This window comes from Ambystoma mexicanum, chromosome 13, assembly GCF_040938575.1.
Source record: "Ambystoma mexicanum isolate Mex_15411 chromosome 13, UKY_AmexF1_1, whole genome shotgun sequence".
NCBI classification, from domain to species: Eukaryota; Metazoa; Chordata; class Amphibia; order Caudata; family Ambystomatidae; genus Ambystoma; species Ambystoma mexicanum.
The window spans coordinates 31528541-31543230 of record NC_090938.1 but is presented as its reverse complement, the minus strand read 5'-3'; the positions used below and the strand labels follow the sequence as shown (position 1 = coordinate 31543230).

Here is a 14690-nt window from a genome sequence, read left to right as displayed (position 1 = left end):
TTTCTGCGCTTTATAAATAAATAAAATACAAAATACAAAAATACAAATGCAGAACACCCTGCTGCTGCCTTGGCTAAAGGTGCTGGGAAACCAGGGCCAGAGACCCAGCCAGACAGGCCACTTAAAAACCAAGAAAATAAAGGGCGTGAAACGGAGGAGCAATCGCAAAGAAGCCAAAGGAGCAATACCGAACCTGGGAGAGTAGTGATGGGGTGAGTGATTGGGGTACCCACGGATTGACGAAACCTTTAGCAACTTTGGAAAAGACATCAAAGAGTTGTGTTTTACATGTTTTCTTATTCTATTTTTTTAGGCTTGGCAACCCTTGTTGATGCAATCACTTGCCCTGGATCTTTCCAGGCAAAAGTAGTTTGCCAACACCAGAGACTTGTTTGTGTTTTGCTACCCCACTGACCCAACCTTCACTCCACCTGCCCTCTCAAGTTGAAACACTTGTGTATAGGCGCGGTATTAAGGCAACATCATATCACATCATATCATATATATCAAAGTCTTGGCAAAAGTGGCAGAGAAAGCGAGGGAGGGTGGAGGTCAAGAGGATGGGTGGTGGCGGGAGGGGGAACAGGTTCTGCACTGGATCCAAACCATACTTAAAAGAAGGCCGACCTCCCTCGAACTGCCAAAAAAACAACTACGGAGCAAATGAAGCCTGTGTTCTCTACCTAAAATATGGAACCCTTGATCTAAACCCCGAACAGCCCGAGCATAGTTACCCCCAGTCTCGCTCTGTTGAAACTGGCACTGCTGTCCTCACTGGGCACCCATGGTGGAGTCACGTGTTCTCTAAAAGTACCCCCTGGACTTCTGATCGCTCCTCTCGCGGGGCAGCCAAATCGATACCCACATTTTCTAGGACTGGAGTTTGAACAGTAAATTATACTCTCCTAAAATGTGTACCCCATCTCTAGTGGTTATCATTTAATCTTCAGATGTGAGAACATGTTTTAATTTGGCTGCGATACGCCCCGTAGAACTGTTTCGCCCGGTGGCACTGGTGAGAGCACTTTTAGGTACTACTAGTTGTGGTGAACACACACACCCCTTTGCGTGTGTATGTTCATCAGACCTCACTGTGGTTAAAGCTCGTCACTTGTGGCAAGTACCCGTCCTCTGTTGGCATCAGTTCCTGCGTATATGGAAACAAGTGACTGTGCCTCGTTGCCTGCATTTTCACGTGTTCTTTAGCATAAGCAGCTCATAAGACGTGGCCAGTTCCTTTTGAGTTCGGAGCGGCGAGGATGTTGGCACTTGCCCCTTGCATCTGCTCTTTTCCTGTAAGCGCCTAACATGTTTGGAGCAGGTGTGGTGTCCCGAGCGGCCGGACGTCTCATTAGCCAGCACCCTCCCCTGCACTAGCCTGACTGGGCCTGCACCCCTTGAGCCCTTCCAGCCCTGTACCTCGCACTCAGCAGGTGGAGCTCAGCTCCCCTGCACTCTCTGCATTCCCCTGGCTCTGTCCGCCCGGCCTCCCCGGCACTCCTTAACCCATGGGCCCTCCCGGTCTAACCGTAGCCCCCCCCCCCCCTCCCAATGTCACCAAGCCTAGTAGGACCGTTTATTTTTGCCTGCCTATTCCTCTCCCCTTTTAGTCTTGTTGCGCCATGAAACACAGTGCTTATAGGCGCATTATAAATGCCCAATAAATAATCGAGGTCATCAGAGACACGACAGTAGAGTTAGTTTTCATCTAAGTGCCTTTGGACTGTGGCATGCCAGTTGTCCCCTGCGTGCTGTCTCTCCTACAAGTCGCAGAATGCAACGTTTCTAAAGCGGTTGGACTGCAGTGGCTATGTTGACCTTCACCCTGGGCATTGGTTGAGGGAGAGGCAGATTGGAGGCGTGCAGTGGTGGAGGAAATGCACTGGTGGGGTGTAATGTGGCAGCCCCCTTTGGCCCTCCCATTCTGTCTTCCTTACTGACGAGGAAAGATTGTGGTCCATGAATGATGTTGATCATTTGGAGTTCTTGTATCTTGCGTAGAAGCAGGCATTAGGAGGTGTGTAGCGTGTGGTCTGCAGTCCTCATTGGGGACAAAAGCCTGGGAGGGATGACCGTGCCTGTCTCTTCTGAGACCTGTCGGGTCTCTGACCTCCAGTGGCCCTGAGACGTGTAGGAAGGAATAGGGCGGGTGGGGGGTGGGGGCAGTCAGCACGCCCCCTGGATCATGGCGAGTCCTCAGTGGTCCTGTTCAAGCTCTAGACACATCCTCTCACACTTCAGAAAGGAACCCATCACCCACTCTCCTAAAGGCGTCTTTCCTACTCACACTGCTAGCACCATCCCACAGAGCCCCGCCTGACATTGGGTGCATAAGGCTTGCTGCATGTTCAAGCCGCCTGACATTGAGTGCATAAGACTTGCTGCATGTTCAAGCCGCCTGACATTGAATGCATAAGGCTTGCCGTATGTTCAATCCGCCTGACATTGGGTGCATAAGGCTTGCTGCATGTTCAAGCCGCCTGACATTTAGTGCATAAGACTTGCTGCATGTTCAAGCCGCCTGACATTGAATGCATAAGGCTTGCTGCATGTTCAATCCGCCTGACATTGAGTGCATAAGGCTTGCTGCATGTTCAAGCCGCCTGACATTGAATGCATAAGGCTTGCTGCATGTTCAAGCCACCTGACATTGAGTGCATAAGGCTTGCTGCATGTTCAAGCCACCTGACATTGAGTGCATAAGGCTTGCTGCATGTTCAAGCCACCTGACATTGAGTGCATAAGGCTTGCTGCATGTTCAAGCCTGTATTGCCCGGTGAACATTGAATGTCTGATGCAGCCCTCTACATCTGGAGGTTGGGCCCTCGGGATTTTCCTTGAAGGCTATTTGCACCCACACGTCATTAGTAGTGATTGCCCTATGAACAGAGAGTATTGCCCGATAGTGTCAGTATGTTTCAGGGTGCCACCCCTTCTCCTGGCTCTGGCTCCTCAAGTCGCTTGCATGCATGAATACATGTCCCCGCCCTTTCCTTATTGAACTATAAAACCTCTCGTAGCACGAGGCGCAAGGCTTCTCAAAAGGAACAGCAACATCCCGTCTTAAACTAAGAATTGGGCCCAGTGCAAATATTGACTACCAGCTCTATTTACCTAGAAGAAGCAGAACAAACAAAACCCTAGGCCCTCCTTTTGGAAGAGCGGGTTGGCAGTCGGGGTGTGCAGTCATTTTTTCGAAAACATAATGTCGAAAGACAATGTCGAAAAAAAAATATCGGAAAAAAAAGTCGCATTTTTTTTTTTAAATTATATATTTATTTTGGGGTCCGGGAATAAAAAAAGGGGTAAAATAAAAAATAAAAAAGGGGTTGGGGGGAACCCCCCATTTAAAAAAAAAAAACGTATTGAAAAAGAAATGACCTTTTTTTCAGACATTTTTTTTCTCGAAAAAATGACTATGAACCGGCAGTCGGTACTTTGTGTAATGTTGGTGCCCTAAAGTCTCTGAAATGGGCAGGGGTAGAGGAAAGTGTTCGCTTGGTGAGATGCAGTGCATGTGGTGGTTAAAGTACCAGCTAAGAGCGTAGGTGGTGGTTATTCTAACTGAATGGGGAATAAGATGTTTAGGGGGGATGTGTTTCCTTGGTTTTGGCGCAGACTAAAACATTTGCAAAAATCACATCTTTTTTTAATGATAAAACACGTGATCTTGTTTAGTCGATAGGTTGGCTGTCTATACTGCTGTCCTGTTTGTAGTCTACATTTGTGCAGTCATCTTTTTTTTCTGAAGGGAGTAGAGAAAGGTGGTGCACTAGAGGGGGAAGAATGCACAAGTGCATTGCTGGCAGTAGAGCAGATGGTGCACTTCTCCAGCATGGGTCGGGCTTGGATTCACATGCTCATGAATATTCCCTGTCGTCAGGCCGGAAATCCTCAGTAAAGAAAAAAAAATCAGTTTCAGTTTCGTTTCTGAACTGTCTTTCTCCTAATAACCAATCACTGGTCTCTGGGTCATACTGCCCCCAGCCAATGACTGCCCTCTACCTAAGCCCCTCCTCTGGCAGCCATCTTCAGATTTTTACCGCATATTCAAGTGTTGGGAGTCCTCGTGCTATAGCTCTTGAGCTTTTACTGCGTTTTGCGATTTTTGTAAAGAGTTTAACCTCATTTTTTCCATCAATCGAGCCTCAAGCGCTTTGAAACACATTGTGTATAGGCGCTATATAAATAAAAAAATCAATCATCAAGCTCCACCGTTACTACTTACGATCAACGGGTACCCGTTTCGGAATTTTCTACGCCGCTGAAGGGCGAAGTTTTCATCGAGTTTCACTTCTTGGAGGATTCTGGAAGATCTTTGAGGCCTACCCCGCGTGGACATGGCCCAGGACAAAGGAAACACGATGCCCGGATCCAAGCTGTTCAGGAGCTGCCCTGGATGCGGATTGCAGAATGTCTTCAAGGAGGATGAGCATTCCAGATGCCTTTACTGCCTTCACGAAGACAAAACGCACGTGCAGGCCCAGCGGTAGGTGAGAAGAAGGAGGCCGAGCTGTCTTCTAAGACCTTTGAGGGCGCTCCGGCGATGGGGGCCCAACAAAAGGCAAAGCACTGCAAGTCCGCAGGCACCGGGAGCGCCAATCGGTTGGGCTCCTCGGTCGCCAGGCAGGGCGCACTTTCACCGACGCCATCAACTACGAGCCAACGCTCTGGCTTGGGGAAGAGGAAATCTGAGTACCCGGGTAAGCTTCGGGAGAAGTCCCGGTCGATCCCGACGGAGACAGCCGAGGGGGAGCGAGGCTGTGACCCCCCCCCCCCCAAGGTGAAGGCCTCAAGCACGTCAAAAGTCGTGAAGGCCCTGATTCACCCGGCTAAGGCCTCTATCGAAGGAGTGGTGGCGGCCCTGGCGAAGCCTGTGGAGGCTATCCCAGAGGAGGTGACCTCGGGGCCTAGAGTTTCCCTGCCACCATGAAGGGAATCCTCTTTTCAACCCAATCGATAAGACCCCCATGAAAACCCTGGTGGAAAAAGAGGGGGGCCCAGTGGCCATCACAGACACAGATACAGCCTCTGAGGAGGAGCTGGCTGTAGTCGTGAAGATCCTGAACAAGAAGTTCGAGGAGGTCCGGTCCCACGGGAGGGATCCCGATGAGGTGGACGAAGAAAGCGACAGTGGTGCCGACGAGGAGCGCCCGTGGAGGCAGAGGATTCCACTCCCCAAACATCGCAGCCGGTACCTGTGCCACAGGACAACTCGGGAGCAATCTTGATGGCGATCCAGGCCTTGTGTACGGAGATAAGGACAAAGTTGCCCTTACCCCCAACGGACGATCCAGCTGAGCCTGGACCGTCGGGAAGCCCTCCAAGCAAGCAGAGGAGAATTCATCCCCCCACCCCACCCTTCTAGCCTTCATCACGGGAACAGAGACGGCCACGACGGGGACGGATGACGACGGTTGGTGACGGGATGGGCCTTCCATCACCACCTCCTCGGGCCTCCCCGACCGATGCAATTGGCTCCTTCCACGCCATGATCGCCAGGGCATCCGAGCTCTTCCAGCTCTGCCCCGAGGAACAGAAGAAGGAAGGTTTCCTCTATCAACGGCGTGAGGCCAAGAGGAAGACAGTCCTCTAGGTTCCATTACTTGACGACATCTGGGACGAGATGCCGTCGCTCCTGAAGAACCCGTCCACGACTCATGCCAAGAGAGACTGGTACGAGAAGAAGTACCAGGTCCCGGATTCCACCCCCATGTGCCTTTGGGCACAGCCGAACCCGGATTCGGTCGTCTCCACGGCGGCCAAGAAGAAAGTGGCGGGGGCGACGGCTTCAACTTCGACCTCCCCACCGGACGGCGAGGGGAAGAAACTGGACACAATGGGATGGCGGGTCATCTCGTCGTCGTCGACGACGATTATAGCGGCCAACGCCCTCGCGATTGTGGCCCGCTACGACAGGGAGCTGTGGTTTAAGATCGCTACCCTGCTGGACTTCCTCCCGGACGACAAGAGTGCTGAGGCCCTGGAGATCGTACAGGAAGGCAAGGTGGCGTCAGGCCACGCCATAACAGTAGCCACTGACATTGCTGACACTGGTTTTCGCCAGATGGGCAACAGTGTTTGCCTTAGCCGGCGTGGTTGGCTCAAGGCAACCGATTTCCGCCAAGACGTGCAGACCAGAGTTCTGGACATGCCTTTCAACGGGAACAACCTGTTTGGCAAGACAGTGGACGAGTCACTGCAGGCCATCAAGGCCGACATGGAGACGGCTCAGGCCTTGGGAGTGTTGCAGCAACAACGGCCACCCTTTCGGAACTCTGGAGGCAAGCAAGGTGCCTCCAAAGGATTCGGCGGCGGCTCCTCGACATACTGCCAGGCGGTCCGCTCCTCGTCGCAGGAGGCGTACAGAGGACGCGGCAAGTCAGGAGGATTTCGTCGTCATCGCCAAGGCGGCAAGGCCGCTGCCAAGCAGGACTGAACTGGCCGTAGCGTCGGGCCCCCACCTGAGCACCCCAGTGGGAGGCCGGCTGGCGAAGTTCGTCAGCGTGTGGGAGTGCATCTCCACCGACCGATGGGTGCTGGATGCCCTGGCCCGCGGGCACACTCTCGAGTTTCTAAAGAAGTGCCCCTGCATTCCACCCGTGGCCAGGAAGGAAAACCATGTGCCTCAACTGCTGCTGGAAGTAAGGGCGATGCTGAAGAAAGGAGCCATCGGGCTGGTCCCAAAGAGGCTCCGGAGTGTACTCACGATACTTCCTCGTAAGAAAGAAGACGGCGGCTGGCGACCCATCCTGGACCTTCGTCGTTTAAACAAGTACATCAAGTCCCAGAAGTTCCGGATGGTCACCCTCCAGCACGTGCTGGGACAGCTGAAGGAAGGCGACTTCCTATCGTTGCTGGACTTGGATGATGCCTACTTTCACATCCCCATTCTAAAAGGACATCGAAGGTTCCTCAGATTCGTAGTCCAAGGGCGGCACTACCAGTTCAAGGCCCTTCCCTTCGGATTGAAGTCAGCGCCCAGGGTATTCACCAAGTGCCTAGCACCAGCGGCGGCACGGCTGCGCCTGCAGGGGATCCACGTCTACCCCTACCTGGACGACTGGCTCATCCGAGCAAAGACAAGAGAACTCGCCGTCGGGCACACAGCGAAGACTGTCCAGCTGCTCACGGATCTGGGATTTTCGATCAACTTCACAAAATCCCACTTGGTACCGCTACAAGTCGCCCTGTTCCTGGGAGCCAGGCTCGACACGGTGGCGCGATTGGCCTCTCCGTCGGAGGAAAGGATGAAGGCCATCCTGGGCAAGGTACAACGGCTGTTGACCATGGACATGGCCAGGGTGAGGTCCATCAAGTCCCTTCTCGGCATGATGTCCTCGTGCATCTACCTCGTGCGCCTGTGCAGGCTGCGGATGCGTCCACTGCAAGAGTTCCTCGACGCCCGTTGGATGCAGGCGGCGGGCAGCTTCAAAGACAGGATCCTGCTCAACGAGACCTTCCGCCAAGCGATTCGGTGGTGGGGCACCCGCGCGCATCTGGCGGCGGGTATGGACTTCCAGACCCCGGCACATCAGGAGATGGTGACGACAGACGCCTCCCTGGAGGGATGGGGAGCGCACACCGGAGATCTCCACGCACGAGGCCTTTGGCTTCCGGAGGAGAGGTCACATCAATGTCCTGGAGCTCCAACCCGTGTCCTGGGCCCTCAGGTCTTTCCTCTCGTCCCTCAAGGGCAAGGTGGTAAGGATTTTCATCGACAACACCACCACGATGTTCTACATCCGGAAGCAGGGAGGCACCAGATCACCAGCCCTATCCAAGGAAGCCCAGGATCTGTGGCACTGGGCCGTCGTCCAAGAGATGTTTCTGGTACCCTTCCATCTGGCACCATTGCCGACTCACTCAGCAGGGAGCTGCGCTCGTGCCACGAGTGGGAACTGCGTCAGGATCAAGTGGATCTGCTATTCCAACGATGGGGCAATCTCCAGATCGAACTATTCGTGACAGCGACGAACACCAAGTGCCGGAGGTTCGCCAGCAGGTTTCCCCAGCCGGGGAGCATGGGCAATGCCTTCTCATTCCCCTGGGACGGCCTGTTCCTGTATGCGTTCCCACTGTTGCCGTTGCTGCTGCGACTCATCAACCAACTCAGACGGTCCCAGTGCAGGATGATCCTCGTCGCACCGGCGTGGCCGAGACAGATCTGGTTCCCGGACCTTCTGGACATGTCGGCGTCCCCCCCCAGTCGAAGTACTGATGGATGCGGATCTCCTCGCCAGAGAAGGAGATGGCATCCTCCACCACGACCCAGGGTCGCTGAACTTGCAGGCCTGGCTCCTGCAGCATTAGAGTTTGGAGGGTACGATATCCCGGCGGACTGCAAGGAGGTGCTTGCAAAGGCCAGGGTGTCCTCAACTCTCAAGTGCTATGGACACAAATGGAAGAGGTTTTCTGTCTGGAGCCGGACACAGAAGATTAACCTCTGCGGATTACGGCCCCTCAAGTGCTGCCGTACTTGCTATCGCTGGCCAAGGCGAGGCTGGCCCATGCCTCCATTAAGATCCATCTGGCGGCTATCTCCCGCTACACCAGAACTCTGGGGCGCTCAGCCCTCTGGTCCCATCGCCTGATGAAGGAGTTCATGGAGGGACTGTTCCAATTGTTCCCGCCGGTGAAGGCTCCGGCCCCGGCGTGAGAGCTCAACGTGGTGCTGACCATGCTCATGGGGCCGCCATTCGAGCCTCTGCATTCGGCACCGTTGAAGTTCCAGTCGTGGAAAACAGTGTTTCTTGTGGCCATCAACTCCGCACGAGCGAGAGAGATCCAGGCCCTGCAAGCCTTTATACCTGACTTTCCACGAGACGAGGGTGGTGGTGAGGACGCACCCCTCCTTCACGCCCAAGGTGCCGTCGGACTTCCATCTCAACGAGCCCTTGGTGTTACCTGTTTTCTTCCCGTCGCCTTCGTCGCCGGCCGAGAGGACTTTGCATTCGCTGGATGTAGCTAGAGCGCTGAAGTTCTACGTGGACCGCACAAAGAGTTTTTGGAAGACATCACAGCAGTTTGTGAACTTTGGACCTGTGAACCAAGGGAAGGCCCTCTCGAAGGCTTCCATTTCCAGATGGCTCTCCGGCTGCATCATGCACTGTCACCGGTTGGCAAATCGACCGTTGCCTGGCAGTCCGAGAGCCCATTCGACCAGAGCGATCGCTGCTACCACGGCGTTCCTATCTGGTGTGTCCCTGCTGGACATCTGCAGGGCTGCTACGTGGAGGTCAACGCACACCTTCAAGAGATTCTACTGCGTTGACCGGGATTCCAGGGAGGAGTCCAGAGTCGGCCAGGCAGTGCTGGGCAACCTGTTCACCTTGGTGAGCCTGGTGAAGTGGTAAGAGATGCTTAATGTTGAGCTGATGTAATTGCTTAATGTTGAGCCTTGCCACCTCCCATGGTTGTGCATGTGTGTACTGCTATGTATTCTTGTATTCATGAGCATGTGAATCCATGCCAGACCCCATGCTGGAGAAGGAACAGGTTACAGGTAAGTAACTTGTTCCTACAAGTGGAAGAATGCACAAGTGCCTTGCTGACAGTACAGGAGATGGTGCACTGCAAGTGGAAGAATGCACAAGTGCCTTGCTGACAGTACAGCAGATGGTGCACTGCAAGTGGAATAATGTACAAGTGCTTTGCTGCAAGTACATCAGATGGTGCACTACAATTGGAAGAATGCACAGGTGCCTTGCTGGTGACATTGGAGATCTCCTTTAGTGGTCTCTTGGAGCCCCTGTAGGTGGCGTGAGACGATCCATCAAACGCCTCCTGTTTCAGGGAACCGGATTTATCAAGCTCACTGCTTCCCGCCAAATCTGATGTATCTATTGTAAGTTCTTTTGTGATCAAAAGGGCATTGTCCTTCCCTGTATAAAAAATAAATAAACTGAATCGTCCCCCCTGAAAGCAGCAGTGCCTTTCCATCTGCAAAAACCAAATGAGCAGGAACATGAAAGAGTTGCCTCTTTGTGTCTTTCCCATGCAGATTCCTTGCTAATATTCACAGGTCTAGCTAGGCTGTATTGCTGTGTACCCTAGAGAGGTCAGTCCTTCCGTCCTAGCCTGGTGGGATCCGCACATTGTGACTTGGCCCAGGGTGAGCCCATCTATCTACAGGGAGAAGGGAAGCAATCTGCTGTCAAACAGCCCGTCTCTATGTGTTACCGATGCTATGGGGAATGAAGCAATTAGTTTGCCAGCTGGCCCAAGTGCCTACCTCACTACTGAGTCTGACTGGTACAGTGAGCGCACTTTGTGTTTTGTCTGTAGGGGCTGGAAACCAGTTGTCTTCAGACTGCTCCCAACTTTCCTACTGTTTTGTCCGACCAGTCCAGATAGGTCTGTGTGTAGTCTGCGGTATCCATCATTCAGGTTCCTAAGTCCTTCTGTCACTGGTTCCCGAATACCCTGCTGCTTTATGACCGGCATAGAGCGGTGGTCTGTGGTGTTGGGAACCCATTTCCCTGAACCCGGCGTCACTGTTAACGGATTTGCAACTACTTAGCCATCGACCGAAAAGGTTTGAGTGTATTTTATTTATTTGGATTTGTATAGTGCACATCTGCCCGGGGCATTGTGGCGCTGAAAATAGTCTTACTTGTTACAAAACGTATAGAATACAGATTGACTACCCCTCTCCAAGTCCTGTATGAACCACAGGTAAGGGTAAAGGTTACCCTGTTTGATTCATTGTCAGGGTATACACCTTTTTAGGAGAATTACTGAAGCATTTAAACATTGTTACAAAACATACATGGTGCATCGATTACATCAGGAAAGAGCATAGGTAAATACAAAAACTGGTGTAGTCTGTGGTGTGAGGAACCCAGATTCCCTTGACCTGCTTTTACTGGTTCTTGAGTTTGTCTTTGCTTTGTACGATCAGCACAGAGAGGTTTGCGTGTAATGGACCCTGATGTGATCATTTAACCCACAATGCTGTCCATGGATGTGCACTTTTGGGCCAAAGAGGCTCCATGAATGAGCTATTATCAGGGTTACTCCAGCTCACTATACGGGTCCTTTTAGAAGGCAGTGCAGGTGTGGATGTCATATACCCATAGCTCCCAACTTTTTTTGTCACCAAGGCGGGTGAAAACACCCGATTTTCTTTTTGGCAGGTGAGCGGCCCATAGAAGCATACATGCCAACTTTCCGACGCACCTGGGAGGGAGATTTCATAAAAGAAATCGAGAGACAACGAACGCATTGGGAAAATAATTCTTTTAGGCGGGAGAATGTGAAAAAATAGCAATATTTTTCACTGTAAAATCGGGAGTCTCTCGCCTAAATCGGGAGGGTTGGCATGCATGTAGAAGTGAATGGTCGTATTAGGGGCTTGGTGGGTGATTCATCAGCTTTCAAGGCGGGTGATAACCGCCAAAAGCGGGTGAGTTGAGAGCTATGTGTATCACGCAGACTGCCATGGTTCCAGGTTTTCAGAGGAAGAGCGCGAGTCTGTGTTAAAAAATGTGGCGTTGCAATGTTTCATACATGCCAACGCTCCCGATTTAGCTGGGAGACCCCTGATTTTTTTATTGAAAAATCGGATATATATTTTAGTGTCTCTCGCCTAAAATAACGATAACTCCAATGCAATCCTATGGGGAAAATACATGCTCCCGCCTGCTGTGGTGAAATCCCACCCCCCCCCCAACCCTCCAGGGGCTCCCGAATGTTGGCATGTCTGATGTTTTGACGTGGCCTTGGGATTCATAAATGCGGCTGTTGCCAACAGCAACTGTGCACCAAGGTCACTGATCGTGCGAAAATGACCTCACAAGTATAAATGTGGCATCCACGCCTGTGCAGGCCACAGCTCGGAGGCATCCGCACACTTGCAACCAGGACCTTTTTCCAGGTTGGCCTTTCTGTTCTAGTTGTGGTAATTCGTGTTCACCCCTGCAGGTGTACTCGAACCGGTGTCTGTGTGAAAAGCCTGGCTTCCGGCAGCAGAGGCTCCTGCTCAGCGCGCGCGCGCGCGCCTCCGTCTGCCACGCCCACGCCTCTACGCGCCTCGTGCCACGCCGGCGTGCGTGCGGGTGTGCGTGGTGACGTGGTCGTTGCGCGACGCCGGCCCGAGCGCGACGCTCACACCAGGAGTGTTGAGAAACACAACCAAGTATCAGGAAACCTTTACCTCCCGCAGTCGGGTGATATTGAGGTGCGCTTGCCCCCAAGAAGTAGCCCCTGTTTATCCAGAAAGCTCAGTGCATGGGTGCAAGAAAAGACTGAATAACCTTAGTGACACATCATTGCGCCATTTTGAAACACCCCTGTGGCTTTGAGCAATCCCTGGCACTGACAGTGTAAGAGGGTCGGCCTGGTGATGGTTCGTGGGTTCTTGGCAATCCCTTTAGAGCTCTTTTCCTGAGATGAATGTTTGTGTAAGGTCAGCAGATCGTTGACAGTAAACCCCGGCTGTGAGATTAGAGTCTCCTGTTGTTTGTGCATCTCCACAGCCCCCATGCCAAGTTTCCCAGTTCGTGCAGGACACCTCAAGCCAGTCCTGATTTTTTGGCTTCCAGTTCTTTTCTGGAAATTTGGGGTTTTCCATTGTAAGGATGGGCCTGCAAGTCCCAGCACGCAGTAAGAAGAACATAAGAACTTTCTCGTGGCGTTACACATGATAGTGGGCAACTTGGCAGCTATGCCACAATCTGGTCCACACCTGCATACCCAACACCACCCATCTCCAGCAGGTGAACCGATAAGCGGAACCGCATGCTGGGTAAAATGCTTATCTCTTGGAGTGTATGTGTTTCCATGGTGATACCTATAGTGAAGCATTTTCTGTGTGGTAAATATGCACTTAGTTTGCACATGACATCATCCTTATTACGCACTAATTCGCTTTGATTTTACATGTAATGGGTGGCATTCAGCTTATCAGACAGGCCGTATAGAGTGACATCGTGCTCCTAGAGGCTGGTCACAGGCCGTCCACCCACTTTAGCCCAGTACCTAGCAAAGCCTAGGTAATGCAATTACTACACCACTTTAATTTTCTGTTGCTCCTCCTGTGTACACGATTTATAAAACCCACTTTTCCTTTTCTCTCTAAAGGACTGTCAGGAAATCCAGCAGACTTGGAGAAACGGAGGCAGGTGTTTGGTCAAAACGTGATACCCCCGAAGAAGGCAAAAACATTCCTCGCGTTAGTGTGGGAGGCATTGCAGGATGTCACACTCATCATCCTTGAAATCGCAGCCATCATCTCCCTGGGACTGTCTTTCTATCATCCACCTGGAGGCGACAATGAGTGTGAGTATTGAACTCTGTGCAAGGCACTTGTGCACAAGGACAATGTATGCATGCCCTGTACGATATGCACAAAAAGCATCACACACACCACAACCAAAATGTCATGACATATGCACAGGACAGAGTACGCAAAGTACAGAGAGGACTTTTTAAAATATGTGCAGGGCATGGACCCCGATAGACGCTGCCACATAATAGGCCCACATGGCACGACGCAGACATCATAAATGCATATGGAACTGAGCCAAGGTTCCATATTACACATTTGCAGGGGTTGCCTGTAGCTAGTGTCAGAACAGGTAAAGGGAGGTAGTGAGTGGTTAAAGTGGGTATTTAGGGTTGGACACAGCGAGAAACGTCTGGAAAAATGCATGCATGGTTGGAGAAGGGCAGAAGCGTTGCTTTGGGTACACATTGATCCGCAGGATTAATGGATGTGAGACTGAAGATTTAGGGATACAAACTAAAATTACATGTGTCAGGAGAGTACACATGCAGGCCATTTATCAGTGATAATAACATAATACTCCCGGGGGTGTATGGATTCGAGATCGGCTCGACATGTGCTGAAGCTGACCTTACAGGGTCAGCAGATAAGCCCCGTTGGGCTTGGAGTGCCTGCAGAGTGCAGATAGTTCGTGGAGCTTTTTTTCATCTTGCCACAATCATCATCTTAATTTCCCTGATGGCCCACTGATATTGCTTGTGATATTGCACCTTTGGTGGAAAGGTGCAGTTTCTGTTCAAAATGTACTGGTAGCTGGGGCGTCCACTGTAAGATGGCCAGCCATCCCACTAACTTGTCCCTCTGGAGCTTTTTACCACCAAGAGTACATGTGAATGATTTCCTGGACTTAGTAATGCCTTCCTACTGGCTCACACAACTGCTGAACCCAGGTGTGCCTATACCATTCAGTCTTTTACATGCCTTACTATTCCCCTCCCCGTAATGCATTTCTGTGCTTTTGGTGACATTCGAATGCTGGTGAAACGTCATTTTTGGGATTCAAGTGTTTCTATTGCATCTGTTTTATCGCTTTTGACTACTAGGCCGCCTGGTGAGTTCATTGGTGCTGTGCCGTACGTCTAGCTTCTGTCACTCACCATCTATCCTATCTACTCTAACTTCTATACTATCACCTATCCTCCCTCTCTCACGACGTCTGGAAGAAACAAGTAAAAAAAAGACTTATTGACCACCAACACTGGTGTACACATTGCGAACACCTAAGACATTGCAACTTCCAGACATATTGTCACTGATAACCTCTTTTCTGTCCCCTCCAGATCTTTGGACTCCTCATCTTATCTCTACTCTCTCTCCTCACATACCCTCATTCGTTAATGGTGGCACTAGATGGGAAGTACTCTTGGCGGGCTTCTCATCATCCAGGTGTATCATTAATATC

The 14690-nt window shown here is 51.7% G+C and overlaps 1 protein-coding gene across 5 annotated transcripts in view; it reads left to right on the top strand.

Moving 5' to 3' along the window:
- The window catches only part of ATP2B4 (ATPase plasma membrane Ca2+ transporting 4), an 803527-nt gene that overhangs the window by 374490 nt on the left and 414347 nt on the right, over positions 1 to 14690 (top strand). For all 5 annotated transcript variants that reach the window (XM_069633088.1, XM_069633085.1, XM_069633084.1 and 2 more), the window contains exon 3: positions 13084 to 13281. In XM_069633088.1, coding sequence (XP_069489189.1) covers positions 13084 to 13281 — 198 coding nt within the window. The remainder of the gene's footprint in view (positions 1 to 13083; positions 13282 to 14690) is intronic.